The sequence below is a fragment of the Neolamprologus brichardi genome, chromosome 12 (assembly GCF_056152115.1).
Source record: "Neolamprologus brichardi isolate AB-2024 chromosome 12, ASM5615211v1, whole genome shotgun sequence".
In the NCBI taxonomy this organism is placed as follows: Eukaryota; Metazoa; Chordata; class Actinopteri; order Cichliformes; family Cichlidae; genus Neolamprologus; species Neolamprologus brichardi.
This window is the reverse complement of record NC_142115.1, coordinates 27,924,467-27,938,843: the sequence shown is the minus strand read 5'-3', so window position 1 is coordinate 27,938,843 and position 14,377 is coordinate 27,924,467. Positions and strand designations below refer to the sequence as shown.

General features: G+C 37.4%; 3 protein-coding genes across 5 annotated transcripts in view; 1 reads left to right on the top strand and 2 right to left on the bottom strand.

Moving 5' to 3' along the window:
• Positions 1–2,285, bottom strand: part of LOC102788327 (rho guanine nucleotide exchange factor 28-like) — a 42,513-nt gene extending 40,228 nt beyond the window's left edge. For 2 of the 3 annotated variants that reach the window (XM_087849274.1, XM_087849275.1), the window contains exons 1-2: positions 2,072–2,284; positions 1,227–1,259 (exon numbers count right to left, since the gene is read on the bottom strand). In XM_087849274.1, coding sequence (XP_087705400.1) covers positions 1,227–1,259 — 33 coding nt within the window. In that variant the 5' untranslated portion in view covers positions 2,072–2,284. Of the gene's footprint in view, positions 1–1,226; positions 1,260–2,071 lie in introns of all 3 variants that reach the window. The other variant, XM_035907272.2, reaches the window with a different exon arrangement.
• Positions 2,286–2,502: 217 nt separating this feature from the next.
• utp15 (UTP15 small subunit processome component) lies at positions 2,503–9,655 on the bottom strand. The gene is made up of 12 exons (XM_006789971.2): positions 9,482–9,655; positions 8,805–8,916; positions 8,185–8,277; positions 7,837–8,021; positions 6,742–6,920; positions 6,224–6,349; positions 5,224–5,359; positions 4,917–5,001; positions 4,568–4,723; positions 4,288–4,389; positions 3,972–4,105; positions 2,503–3,195 (listed from the first exon to the last, which is right to left on the bottom strand). Exons 2-12 carry the CDS (start codon positions 8,892–8,894, stop codon positions 2,895–2,897), a joined length of 1,587 nt encoding a protein of 528 aa, XP_006790034.1. The 5' UTR covers positions 8,895–8,916; positions 9,482–9,655; the 3' UTR covers positions 2,503–2,894.
• Positions 9,656–9,951: 296 nt separating this feature from the next.
• LOC102787560 (transcription factor BTF3-like) lies at positions 9,952–12,457 on the top strand. Its single transcript, XM_006789970.3, has 6 exons — positions 9,952–10,043; positions 10,889–10,957; positions 11,040–11,153; positions 11,502–11,703; positions 11,808–11,861; positions 12,095–12,457. Exons 2-6 carry the CDS (start codon positions 10,889–10,891, stop codon positions 12,139–12,141), a joined length of 486 nt encoding a protein of 161 aa, XP_006790033.1. The 5' UTR covers positions 9,952–10,043; the 3' UTR covers positions 12,142–12,457.
• The last annotated feature ends 1,920 nt before the right edge of the window (positions 12,458–14,377 follow it).

The window sequence follows — 14,377 nt, the reverse complement described above, 5'->3', positions numbered from 1 at the left end:
ATCCTATAAAGTCTGATTAAACGTGCTGGAAGCTTTGGTCGATCATATATTTTCACAAACGGTGAAATCACTAAGTCAGTCTTTATAAGGCCTCTTATCTCTAAAAAGAAATTGGTAACATAGCTTAGGTTCTGCAAAGTTGCACCTGAACAAATCAACAGACTTCTGGAACAACGTCTGTTGGACAGAGGAGACCAAAGTGGAGATGGTCATAATGCACAGTGCAACATTTGGCAATAAACAAGCACAGCATATCAGCACAAACAGCCAAAGGACCTGGGCACATTGGAGTCATTGAGTGGAGCATCTGTATGCCAAAGTATTCTAGAGTCAAACTGTCCCAACAGTTAAAGATTGGCTGAAACTGGGTCATGCAACAGGACAATGATCCCCCCAAAACACGATTACTTCAAGTTACTGCTGCTGAAGGTGTTCTACAAGTTACTGATCATGAGGTTTAGTCAAATCACTGAATTTTCAGGGGCATGACATTAGTTATAGATTACTGAACTAACTTGAAATGTGAGCAAAACATCTGCCTTTGATCTTGAAAGGAGCATGATTTTGCTTACACTGTTTGGTCACCAAACCAATAAAAATAATATTTGACCAAAGTCATGCCCGGTTTGTGCACAGCTTAATCACAGGCAGCAGGGGTTCAAAGGGTTACCATGATCAAAAACCCCACATATCAAATACACAGCAAATACAATTTCTCTTTCATCTCTGAGTAAGTAAAATACAAATAAAAAACATCACTGCGAATGAATCACGGAGTTAATGATTTGGTAGGTAGCTACACAAATGCCAGGATGTTATTGTCACCTATGTGCTGATAGATATGTTTATTTTTTTCCCTGAGTTACTTTGAATTAGTGTTCAACAGCAAAACAAACAAACAAACAAAAAACAACAACACAGAAATGATTTATTCATATGTCTGAAAACACCATTTCCATCAACACAGTGAAAGGGTCACTGGGTTCACACTTAAATAAATCTTACAGAGAAACTACAGCTAACATGATGAACAGACATAGGAAGACATATCAGTCACACCCTTTCAGACACAGCACAATCTGTCAGTGACTTTCATTTTATAAACAAGGATGCTGATCTCTCACTGAATTCCAAACTCAATTTTTAGAGATTTTCCAGAGGGAAAACTAACTGTTGAGATTAATTTAAGAAGCTGATCTAGACGGCAAACTGGGGCGCATACTTACATAAAGAGGCACTTTCCTTCTGCTCAGTTCCATCTGCAGGGAAGACAAACATAAAACAAAAAGATAACTGAGAGACTAAAATGAAAAAGAGAAAACACACTGCACACTTGGAGTGGCCATGTGACTACCCATTACCTCTTTTGTTATTTCTGTTATTCTGCTTTTTCCTCTGATCCTGAAGAGATTACCAAACCTTTTATGTGCCGTGCTGAGTCAGGGGTCCTGTGATGAGACAGGATAATCTTTTGATCCCAAGAATAATGATTTTAATGATGATACTATTCTGCCTTGGTGTGTTGAAGCACCAAAACTTCAAATGTTCCCAAATCTGCTGTGTGTGTATGCCTGCGTGTTTAGTAGGAAATCGATTGGATTTCAGCCTGCAGGGTTCAGATCGGTTCTCTATCAGTGGTCACTTCCTAAACTGGACACAATAGCTGTAAAACAACTATTTTTAAAGAAAGAAAATTGCTTTTTTTTAATTACTGCATTGCATTTACATTTAAAATGATATATATATATATTAAATAATATTAACTAAATATCAGAGTGTCAAAGGAAAAACAATTTAAAAGGGGTAGGGGGACTAAATATGCTAGCTATATGACACAGCAAAAGTGCTCATCCCATTTGGGACGTCAGTGGCTATTTCTCATAAAATATCCTCCACCTATCTTAAGGTGCAATTGTATTTTTTCTTGATGGCTCAAAGTCATTTTACTTATTGTTAAAAGCTTTTTAAATTACGCTGTTTTGGAGTCTTAACGAGTTAGCAAACTGTCAGTAAGACTGCATGCAAAACACACATTGAACTAATTCCTCAAGTAAAATATTGATGCACCCACCTGCACAGGGGCTCAAACTCCGACAGAACCTTGGCAGCACGCTTATATGTGGGGGAGAAAAATCCCTCTTAATTCGGATTCATCCTCCTTTTGCTAACTGCTAATTCAACTGTCCGTATTTAGGCTACAAGTTGGGAAGGGGTCGACAGTCGGTGCTGATGCGCTTGCAGACTGAGCCTCAGCCTCCACTGACACAGCATCCTCTCCTGTCTCCGTTTAAGCCTTCGGTCTTCCGTCTGCTTACATGCAAATTCCTCCTTTACGAGTGAAAGTTCAGTTTCTTTGAGGTTACAGCGCCCCCCAATGGAGGGCGATAAAACTGTGCCAGATATATAAACAAAAACATTCATTTTAACAATGGAAATTTACTGCGCAGTTACTCGAGCCTGTTGTTCAAAGCAATTAAACAATTATAATCAGTCAGTGTGGAAATGACAAACGACTTATTTTTTATTTGCTCATGAAACATTTACCAATGTCAGACATTATAAAAATACACACTCACAGTGAACTCAGCCACTACCATACATACAGACTCGCATTTACAATTCGACTTGTAATTATAAGATTTCTAATACAAGAAATGCTTTGCTTTACATCCACACATTCAGATATTCTTCATACAGTAAATGTATGGTCTCTCTGATACTTATTGTGCTAGTCACACTGAATTAAATCACCAGAGTGAGACTGTGGTTTCGTCAGTCTCTTAAAACTTGCACCTTTCTTTTTCGAAACGTCCTAGACAGGAGCTTTGCGTCTGATGGTTCAATAAGAAATGTTTTAAAGGTACTTAAACCCAGTCTAAAGTAGCTTATAAGTCTCAGGTGACCTGCAGCTGTGGTTTTGAGGTGCTTGGTTCTCCCTGAGTCAGACCATTCGACCTGCCGATGCCAGAGCATGGCACCTCCTTTCTTGGGAGGGAGGAAGCAAACATTGTGTCCAACATTCCCAACACCTCCAAGAGTTCCTTCTGGAAATCGATCTCTCTCTCCACAAGGTCCTGCAACCGCAGCAGCTGTCGGTCCACCACAGGTGACTGGCCAATGACTGACTTATAGATGTCCAGGATCATCTCGGCTGCTGTTACGAGGACAGGAGTAAATCTGGCATCAACCAAGTTCCTGGATGAAACAGAAAAAAGAATGAATGTGGGAAACATTTTTCTGCATGATCTGTTCTACAGCTGCAAACTATAAAACTCAAAGCATTCAAATCAATGAGCCAAAACATTATGACTTCTCTTTTGGTACTTTTTGTGCCACCAAAACAGCTCTAACCTGCTGAGGCACAGACATAGAGCAAGCTAAGACCTGATTTCTACTTCCATGGGGAATCTTTGTAGATTCCCCTACGACAGAACCTAAATATGCAGCCACTGTTGTTGCACTGTTGTTATGTGGTAATTACCGCGTGGTTGTGTCCCATGTTTTATATGGGGTACTATCCATGATAGAAACAGAAAAAGAACAAAAAACGCTGGGAGCAATGGTACTTTCTGTGAAGCATTTTCAGAATTCAGACAGCTATTTGTAAATTCTACACTAGACAAAAGATGTAAAGTAATAGTACGTATTTTAGAACCAAGTGTTGACCTACAAATTCGTAAATCACCATACACTTACATCAGTCAAAGGGGATTTTTTTTGTGCCAAAGGTTCTTTACCCTGAAACAGGTACTTAAAATAAAAATAAAAAACTCCCCAAGTTCACTTTAATTCCTGCAGTGCAGACACACAAAATTGGAGAGACGTCTTTCAAGAATTAGAGGAACTACACAAAAGTGTCTGTGGTCCAAAAGTGACCAATCAAATAATTAGTGACCTTGAGGCTGTTATTCACTTCGTTTGTGAGGGGTCATAATGCTAACATTATGGCTCAGTTTTCTCTGGCATCTCACCCGATGATGAAGTTGAGTAACTGAGAGAGCCCTCGTTCATCCCTTCCTGCCAGTGCATTCTTCAGTGTTCCTCTTCTATCCAGCTCCTTTATAACAGCCACGGTGATCTCAGGCTTTCTGAATCTGATATATGTCTATAAACAAAAAAAAAACAATACCTTTGAACATTAAACACAATAAAACTTTAAACTTTTATTTTTCCAAAATAACTGCACGTACTGTTGTGTACTGCCCACTGTAAAATGAACAACACGGAGACTAAAAGGCACCTCAACAATGATATAAAGATAACACTATGAATCAATAAATTGCATACCCCCAGAGCTGTATCCAAAGCCTTGGATACGTCAAACGTTCGAAGTTGCTTGTCATATTTGGCCAAATGTTCTTTGACAGGCTTACAGACAAGATAATCATCCTAGAGAAGAACCAAGAATTGAATGAATGATGGGTGAGAAATCAAACAGTCTCATGAGTCAATCTGATTTTGTGTTAACACTTATTTAGCACAGTAAGAAACCATCATCTATTTAGACCTTGTATTACATCTGAGAATGATTTTCACACCTTCTACATGTTACCAATCGTGAACTTGCCTGTTTAGGGACATAATTTTTCCCTTTCACAAAGACACGATACGATGGACGGCGCCTCTGTTGGCCAGCTATTTCCTTTGAATCTTCTTGTTTTTTCCTGTGTTTGATACTCAGAATACTGTTGGTCATACCCACAACAATGGACTCATCATCCGGCTAAAAAGAAAGACATATTCAGAGTTTTACTTTCATCAATTAAAGAAACAGAATGAATTCTTATAGTTGATCTCGCCCATCTAAGCTCACTTTGGTGGTGTATTCAGTGAATGCACTTCATCTACAGAGAAGTTGAAATAGTAAATAAAATATATATTTTAGCAACTAACAAAGGGTCAAGTGCATGACTTACAGCCAAACCCAGACTGAGGATAGAAGCAGCATAGTCAAAGTTGTGGACCACTTTGTAGTTTGTTGTGTTGTACACCTTCACGTGCCTGAAAGACAAACACAGGATATGCATTAAATCAAATTCAATGGGTGGTTCAAATGAGAGTAACTTTTCTTTCATGAACGCCCTAGGTACACAGAACAAAACCAAGCACGTGATTTACAAATGTACTATTAACTAAATATTTAGCATTATGACGTTTGATTCCACCAGTTAGAACATTTCCTCTTTCTTTGTTATGACAGATGTGCATGCGTTTGACATTTACCTGTCAAGAGAAGCTGACAGCAGTCTCTGTCCGTTGCTGCTGAGAGCCAAACTTGTGACAGTTTTGTGATGGTTCTTCAGTGACACCAGAGGCTGGCCTCCTTTTAGCAGATCCCAAACCTTCACATGGCGCCCTCCTGAAAAAAAAAAGGGAATGAAGGTTTTTTAATGCTGTGGTTAACCATGATTAAATATAATGTAGGGTTTGTGGATGAGGCCACGTAATAAAATAAAAATATTGTAACGTTTGTCTGAACTGCAGCCACAGTGAAGCATGAAATGGACTGCTGTTGTTGCCCTATGTTGTAGTCCAAGAAAATTAAGTTCTAAATAAGTATTTAACAAGTACTAAATAAGTACTTAACACAAGTTAGTTATTCCAAGTAGTTGACATAGCAGCTGGATAATTTGGCATAGATTTTACACCAGATACCACTCCTGGCACAACTTTCCCATTTATTCAGCCTTAGGACTGGCACATAAAAATGAAATCATTAAATCGTGGTCTATGATGCTTTTCCTTATTTTCTACAATATATGTAGTGTTAGGATTGTGGATGCTCATATTAAACATGGCCAAAGTTTCAAATAATGAAGTCAGCATATGTACAGGTAATCCGTATAGGCCAACAGACCCAGGTTTCAGCCGGGTTTAAGTGGTCAGTTTTAGACAGTTTTCTCCTACTCTTGTGTCGGTAAAAGACAAAGCACATCCTTCAAATTGTCATTTCATAAAAAGGTTGTGAGCACAGCAGCTCCACCCATCTACTAAGAAGAGTACTGGCTTAAATGTAGGCTCTTTGTAGCCATGTCTAGTTCCAGACAATAGATTATTACTAGGGGCAGCACCTAGGCCCAGTGCATGATAAACAAGGATTATTTTAAACTACAGATGACTAAAAGTATGCCAACTAATTCCAGGAAGTAAAAAAGGTGTGAAGCTTAAAATGAGCTCAGCAGACAGTCATTGTTTGAATTATATGAATTATACTGGTGACTACCTGCAGACACAAGAAGTCCCTCAGAGGGATAGAGGAGGACACTCTCCACTGGCTGGCCATGGTCCATGGTTATCACACTCTTTTCCACTCTGGCATCAAACAGTTTCACTGTGTGGTCATATGATCCTAGAAAAAGAGCATCAAATGTTAGTCACACAAAATCAGGCCAAACCTTTTCATCCTTATAAACATACTTCCATCTGCAGCGTCCCTTGATTCAACAATAGAGGGGTAGCATTTGGAGTGAGATTATGTAGTTTTTCTGCAGTTACTGACTTTGAATTTGAATTAGTGTACTTCTGTCTTAACATTACATTAATAAGATTACTGTTGATTGCTTGAATCCTCCATTATGTGGTGCAGGAGATGTTTTTCTTTCATTACATGACTGTTGGTAAAAATTGCACTCGAAATTGAAATATAAAATGATTGTGATTGATGCCAACAGGGCAAAATGTTAACTTCCTGTCCTCCTCTCGATATTTCCACACACAATTAAAAATGAGCTTCTATCTCACCAGTTATGAAGAGATCTCTGTTGAGTTTGCTCGTGACACCACAGCGAATATAATCTGTGTGCTCTCTGTAGGTGGTGAGCTCAGTGGCATTTGGAATGTCCCAAAGTCGACAAGTATAGTCATCCGACCCTGTGAGGATCTGGTAACGATCTGAGGTGAAGTCTGTTAAATGTACTGCCCTGGGAAAAAAATAAAAAACAAATGACATGATTAATATCACTTCACGTTTGAGACTGCACTTTTATAAGTCAGAAATACAGGCTGTCAGAATTCTTGATGTCATCATCAAATTCAGTCGATGGATCACTCAAGAAATCATCATTCAACTACTCCTTTACTAAAAAAACAACCTCATAAGACACTGCCAGCTCATCAGGGCCAATCAAACACTTTAACAGGACATCAGCATTATGGTTTTAGTGGTAGACCATTGATTTCTAATGTGGAGAGTATCCACCTGGTGGGCCATAAAAGTATTGCAGGTGAACAGGTAATAACCAATAAGACTGAAATTAAGTTTGAAATCTCAAAAATGTTTGAATAAAAAATAAATAAATCATTTATATATCATTTTATATAATAGTAATATAATATAATAATAATATTATATAATAGTAATATATAATAAATTTATATAATTTTATATAATAAATCATTAGCAATAGTCATTAGTAACATGTTTTGATTTTTTTTCTTTTGTAACTACCGGTGAAAGTGACATAAGGAAAGAAATTAGGCTGCTGAAAGTAAGAATCCTCAACAATTCACTTACATTTTATTATTAAAGATAAAAACACCACACAGCAACATGCTGCAAACCACAAACTTTAAATAGTGATGATCTGTTTTGGTTCCTTCAACATTAGTGCTATAGAGGCTATATGTGGATTTGAAAGTGAGCAAAGAAAATGTGATACACAGGCATTTCCTCCTAACTGCCATCATAGCCAATTAGATGATAGTTAGAGTGCCAAGAATAGTAGTAACCTCAAAGTGCATCGGGAAGTTGAAATTAAGCTTATTTTGTAACCCTTCCTTTAAATTCCATGACAGAACACTTTGTCACAGTCAGACAGAGGCTTGTGTAAAACTTACTTTGTGTGCCCTTTAAACAGCCTGAGGGCCACCTTGCCACTAACATCAAATAGTCGCACGACAGAGTCCTCACATCCTGCCACAAGGAGCTGACCATCTGACCTGAACCTCCCACAGTAAGCTGTATCCTTAAAACGGGTAAATGACTTGACAGGCTCCTGGGAAAATGGCCCATAAATGTGGATCTGTAACAAAATGAGTGTTTGAATTAGAAGACATCTTAAACACATCCTGCATACTTAAAAGTTTATTACTCATTAAGAAGCCAGTATAAGCCAGAATTGTTAAAGTGAACCCAGATTAAACTGAGTGGAAAATTCTACATTAATACAAGCAAAGCTAACATACTCTTGTGAATGCTGTCACAGCAAAATTATGTGGAGTCACCGGGGAGAAGTCTATGCTTGTGACTGCGCCAAATTCTTTTATCTGGACTGGAGCCTGTAGGAAGAGAAACAAAGTAAGACGAGAAAAGGATTTAAAGCAATTATTAGTAAATGTCATCCATCCATTTTCTTTCCGTTGTCTTATCTGATATCGCTAATCTGTTTCAGGGCTAACATGGAGAGGCAGACAACCAATCATGTTAATGTTAAAAAAATATGGTCAATTTAGAATCACCAGTTAAGCATGTTTTTGGACATATTACTGTGAGGCAAAGAGCAAACAACTACAGCACAGTGCCAAAGTAATTAAAATTAGTCATTTTCTTTCAACATATTTTGTTATTTATTCATAGTTCAATTCCAAAGTCTGAATATGCTGAAGAGTTAGTCTTCTGAAAAGTGTAACTCTGTTATTAAGCTATTACATTGACAATGACGCATTACTGAGATAGAATGGTCTTAAAATAACAAGTTTTAGGGGACAATAAACAAACCAAAATAGTGATTATACCATAAAGGACATTTTTAGTTGATAATAATCCTTTAGTTGATAATAAACCGCATAGGAGAGAAAAGTCTGACCTTGTAGTTTTTCCAGTAGAGTGTGTCTTGAGTGACTTTCTCTCCAAGTTTTGGATAAACTTGAATTTTTGTGGGTTTAAATGAAGCCATTTCTGTGCTGATCACTTTACGTCTGTGAAGATAAATAAGGGATAAAAACAGGGATACATATTTACTCTTAAAAACTGCAGGTAGAAAAACAAGAACTCCTTTTGTGACCAACAATATCCAAACGTACATTTCTGTCTAAAACGGAAAATTTTATTTCGATTGTAACAGATTAGATAACATTAATATGATTTTTGCTTCAGTTTGGGAGTACAGCAGAATTTAGAATGTGACAGTGTCACTGTGATTTTTCAACAACATTTAAACAGTTTTAAATTAAACCTTTTTTCTGTTCAACGCGGACTGTATTGCAGTGCTCTCCACCTTTTACTTCGAATATTAGACCTTCCCGAGATTGAAACTGGCGAGCTAACGACTTTACTTCACTGTAACGCTTTGTTGTACATAACAATGGAAGACACGCAGTTTTTCCCGAATAGCTGAAAGTTTTACAAAGTTATTAGATTCAAATCAAACACAGTTAATTAGTCGGACAGTGGCCCAACGTGTTCAGTAAGGCACAACTTAGCTAGCACACTGAACTTTAGCCAGCTAGCATTTTCTTTATACTGAGCTCTGACGGTTCTCACCTTTCAAGTGAAAAAGTCCAGAAGTACAAACGTACTTTTTTCTTATGATATGCTGAAATTGGATGATACTGATATTGGCTGTCTAAGTAAACAAAAAGTTTCTCATGTTATCGAGTAATCACGTTGTCTCTCGTGAACAGGAGGACGCCATGACTACATGCGTGACTACTTCCGTTGTGGAATACCGTAAAATGTTCACTAAATGAATACTTAAAGTGAAAGCCTTTATATTTATATGTATTTTTTATTAATATATGTGATTGGTAATAAAGCTAATAAAATGATAATATTTGGATATTAAGTAAATATATGTATTTTTCTGCTAATGAAATCTGATCATCTTCAGTAGTATCCCATATTTTTAACTACATTGAAAGTAGCTGTTTTCTAAGTTTTTAACTATTTTTTTATTCGATAACACTGGGATTAACGCTGTTTTTAAATCACTGGACATATTTGTAAGCTTTTTTGCCATCCGGCATCTAACGGCGTCACTTCCGGATTTTGCTCCTTTTTCCTGTCCCTTATCAACGGTGTGACCCGCGTGTTTACACACTCTCAGGTTAGTTCACTACCGTCTACCCCTTTTAGATGTCTTAGACTCATATAGTTTGACTCCTGACGTTTGAACATCCCCTCCACAGTTGTATTACGGGTTTTAACGCAATGAAGGCATCGGCTGTACCTGAATGCTAACATCAGTTTAAGAGGCCTGGGCTAGTTGTTTAGCTCGAATTGCTAACTAGCCGGTAGCTCATTTGACATAATTTGTATATATTGTTAGAATAAATAAGTGTCATGCCGTCAGAGTTTGATTAAAAAGCAGAAGTTTGCATCGTAAGAACATATTGGGAAAGTGGGTGTATGACGTTTCAGGGCACTGACTTCAGCTGACCACCTCTGATTCATGAAGGGCTTCAGCCGAGACTTGCGGTGTGCAGCTATTTTTGGCCGGGACAGTTGTGCATTCTCGTTAATTTCTTGAGACAACATAGCGCTGGTCGGGAGTTGGGGAAGTTTGAAGTTGGCACTTCGTTATTACCGTTTTCATGTTTTATGTCATCGATTGATGGCGTATAGTTTTATAAATTGCTTCCGTGTTAGTCATAAGGGTATCCAGAGAGATCCTTCATACAAACTTGCATGTTTTATATTTTCGCGAGTCCCACATCTTGCTCAGCCTCTAAATGAAAAATGAGTAGTTAACCAAATTTAGTTCTGAGTAATTGTGTCAAGGGAGATTTTTCTTTTCTTTTCCCCCAAATGACTGACATTCGTGAGTAAGGCACTTGGCAACTTTTCTAAGATACAAAGATTCTACAGTAATTTCTGGAAACACTAAAAAGAACTGTTTACAGCCAGACTAACCTACCTTTTATTATATATATCTGTTGTGTCTAACACTAGATGAAGGAGTCGATAATGAACCAGGAAAAGCTTGCCAAACTGCAGGCTCAGGTCCGCATAGGCGGCAAGGTGAGTCGGTTTCATATGCTAGAAACTGGGTGTAATCTTTGAGTCGTGAGTTCAAATCGACTCTAACGTTTCTGCTCTTTAGGGGTCAGCTCGCAGAAAGAAGAAGGTGGTGCACAGAACGGCTACAGCAGATGATAAGAAGCTGCAGTTTTCCCTGAAGAAACTGGGAGTCAACAATATCTCTGGCATTGAAGAGGTACAGCAGGATCTTTCTGTAATGTACAGCACAGCATGGGCAGTCATTCACATTTAATGGATTTATAGTGCTGAAATTTATTAATAAGCAATGTTAAGATACTGAAGTACTTTTTAAATGTTAAACTTCATTGGTTCTGAGGAACAAAACAACATTTTAGATAAGCTTTTTTTTTAAGGAAATAAAAGAGAATCTGTGGTGTAAGCCATCTGACTGAAAACCAGTTGTTGTCAGCTGAAGAGGACCCAAGAGATGGTTGGAAAAGGGTGTTTGGACTGTGCATTGTCTTCTTTTACACTTACCTTAAACTGTTTTCTTCCCCCACTCCCCACCCCACCACCACTTCAGGTGAATATGTTCACAAACCATGGGACAGTGATCCACTTTAATAACCCAAAGGTTCAGGCCTCCTTGGCTGCCAACACTTTTACAATCACAGGACACGCTGAGAACAAACAGATCACAGAGATGCTCCCGGGAATCCTAAACCAGCTGGGAGCTGACAGTCTCACCAGCCTCCGGAGATTAGCAGAGAATCTGCCTAAACCAGGTGCCCACAGTGCTCTTTTCTTGACCTGTTTGTTTGCAGTAGATTTGAATTCTTTCTCTCAACATCTTTCTGTCTTCCTCCTTCCCCGCATTCTTAAACACCAGGAGACAACAAAGCTCCCATGGTTGCTGCTGAAGAGGAGGATGATGAAGTTCCAGGTAAGAAAATATAACCATCACATTCAAGTCTGTCTAAACTGGACTTGATCACATGGGATATATGTCCCCTTATTTGGTTTAAAATGTTTAGTAACATATGTGGATATAAGTGTAAGGCAGGCTTCTGCCACCAATTCTAAGTCTAAGGGCTTATTCTTACTTGGGCAACGGTTTTGTTTTTTTTGTCTTGATCTGCTATACACCCCTCTCTATTCTCCCTTTTCCATTTTCAGATCTCGTTGAAAACTTTGATGAGGCTTCAAAGAATGAAGCAAACTAACAACCACCAGCAAACATTTTGGAAAACCTTCTGGCTCGCCTTGCTTTGGCACAGAAGGTTCATCAGCTTTGTTCATCTGTTTTTGCTTTGTGTTCACAAAGTGTTACAGTTGGTATAAAACAAGTAAAATCAGCTTTTTATGGAAGCTTTTACGAAGCCCTTCGTGTCACTTGTTCTGCAGTACGAGTGAAATTATTTAAGTGGAATGTGCAAACCTTTTTATTTCTCACGCTGCCTCTTCTGCATTGTGATGTCCACACATTGAAAAATGTAATGGTGGAATGAATCATGTAATAAAAATTACTTTTCTCATTTATCATATGCTTTGGCTGTTCTTTTTCAAATTTCAAAAGAAAAGTATTTTGCTATCACCACAGTACATTTGAAACGGTTGCAGCCAAACACCAAGTCTAATGTTAACCTATTAGGAGGCATGTGTAGGCAGAAATGATATTTATCTCTTTCTAGTTGCTTCATAATCCTAAAGGTTAAAAACAAACACATTCAGGGTAGAAAAATACATGTATATGCTTCTATAAACAGGCAGTGTTGTTCCTCTTAATATGGAAAGTACCATATTAAGCCCCTCTTCTGGATTCCCCAGTGTGTTTAAGTGTTTTTGTTTTTTTGTTTTTTTTCTATTCAGAATAAAAGGCATCCATCACTAATGTAAATAGAACATGTGGTCTATAAAGTTAGAGAATTCCACTCATTTACAGCAAAAAACATCTCTTTCCTCTTCAGTGTTGTTTACTTCTGCTCTTTAATTTTTTTAATCACTATTAATATGTTGACAACACACTTGACATAGTGTTTTTTTTTTCTGTTTGTCAGAATATTATCTGGACTGACGTAATCTCAGAGCTTGGCACAGTTTTGAATATTATGTAAAGTGGATACAAATGTTTTCAGTTTTGGGGTTCACGCGGAAGTAACACTGAATTAACTGGGACTTTAAAGCTTTACCTTATTTTATGAGCTCTGGTTGACCTTTAAAGTCCAATTACTAGTAAGTAAACATTTTAGTTGTGAATTTTTTAAGCTGAAGTTGAAATGAAAATCATTTATATACACATTAAATGAATAACTGATCAAAATAAGCTTTAAATTCAGTCGTAGAAACTAGGTTTAAGTATTGTATGATAAACTGTAAAAACACAAAGTATGAAATAATTTGAGCAACTGTGACTATTCAGCTCTTTGAAGTCATGCATGAAACTGTTCTCAAAAGATGATTAATGAATAATACTACTTTTTAGGTTTTTGAGGAACTGAAACCTGAAACGATTTCTTTTCAAAGTGCCTAACAATTTTCTCTGAATTTATTGGACATAGGTTCTGTTAACCTTAACCAGCATGTAGAAAGGCAGAAAAGATTTTTGAGACCCAATAATAATGCAGCCCTCTACAGTTTTGTGGAAGTATCTTTCACATAGTTAAAGATATGACGGGAACATTTGATGTCTGCATAGTATGTGCGAGAATAAAAAACATGAGGTCTAGTTAGGTCATAGCTGACATTTGGCCTACATGACTAATGAGAGGGAAAGTCCTGTTTTGTGTCCGCCTTTCCTTTCCGGTGTAATGTCTGTGCATGTTTTTGAGGTTTTGGGAGCATGACAATGATAATATCATGGGAGGAAACCTCTTAAAGAACAGTTTTGGTCTGTCTTGCTTATCTGATCAAAGAAATGTTCGATCATTTTTTGGTATTTCAGTCTGGAATTACAATAAAGACAGTGTACATATAAGCAGCTAATAAAAAGAAATGTTCTGCTTATGTTTTGCAATTTTGTTGGATTAATCTCACAATATGTTTTACAATGAGCTGAGCAATCATTCTGACTGCAAAGAGCGAGGAAATAGTGGAAATAGCTTGTTCTCGTAACCTCTCTGTGACATTTCGTAGCGGCTTGTTTTGTGAGAAACACTATAAAAACAGTCATTTACTGTGGATCATGGATTTCTTAACATCAGTAGCAAAGTCAGCATGTTATTTAGAGCAATACAGAAAAAAATGCACCCTTTAGCCCAGGTTTGTCTGATCGGATAAGGGTGGTTACTAGTCATAAATGTCACATTTATTCTGCTTTATTTATTTTTTTTGAATCATAAGTGACTGATATATTTTTTGCTACCAGCTGTATTTATTAATGTCAACAGGGTTGAGCCTGTTCTCAAAAGACTTTGAATTAAAAAATGTTGTTTATGTTATAGTATTACATTACCTTTTGAT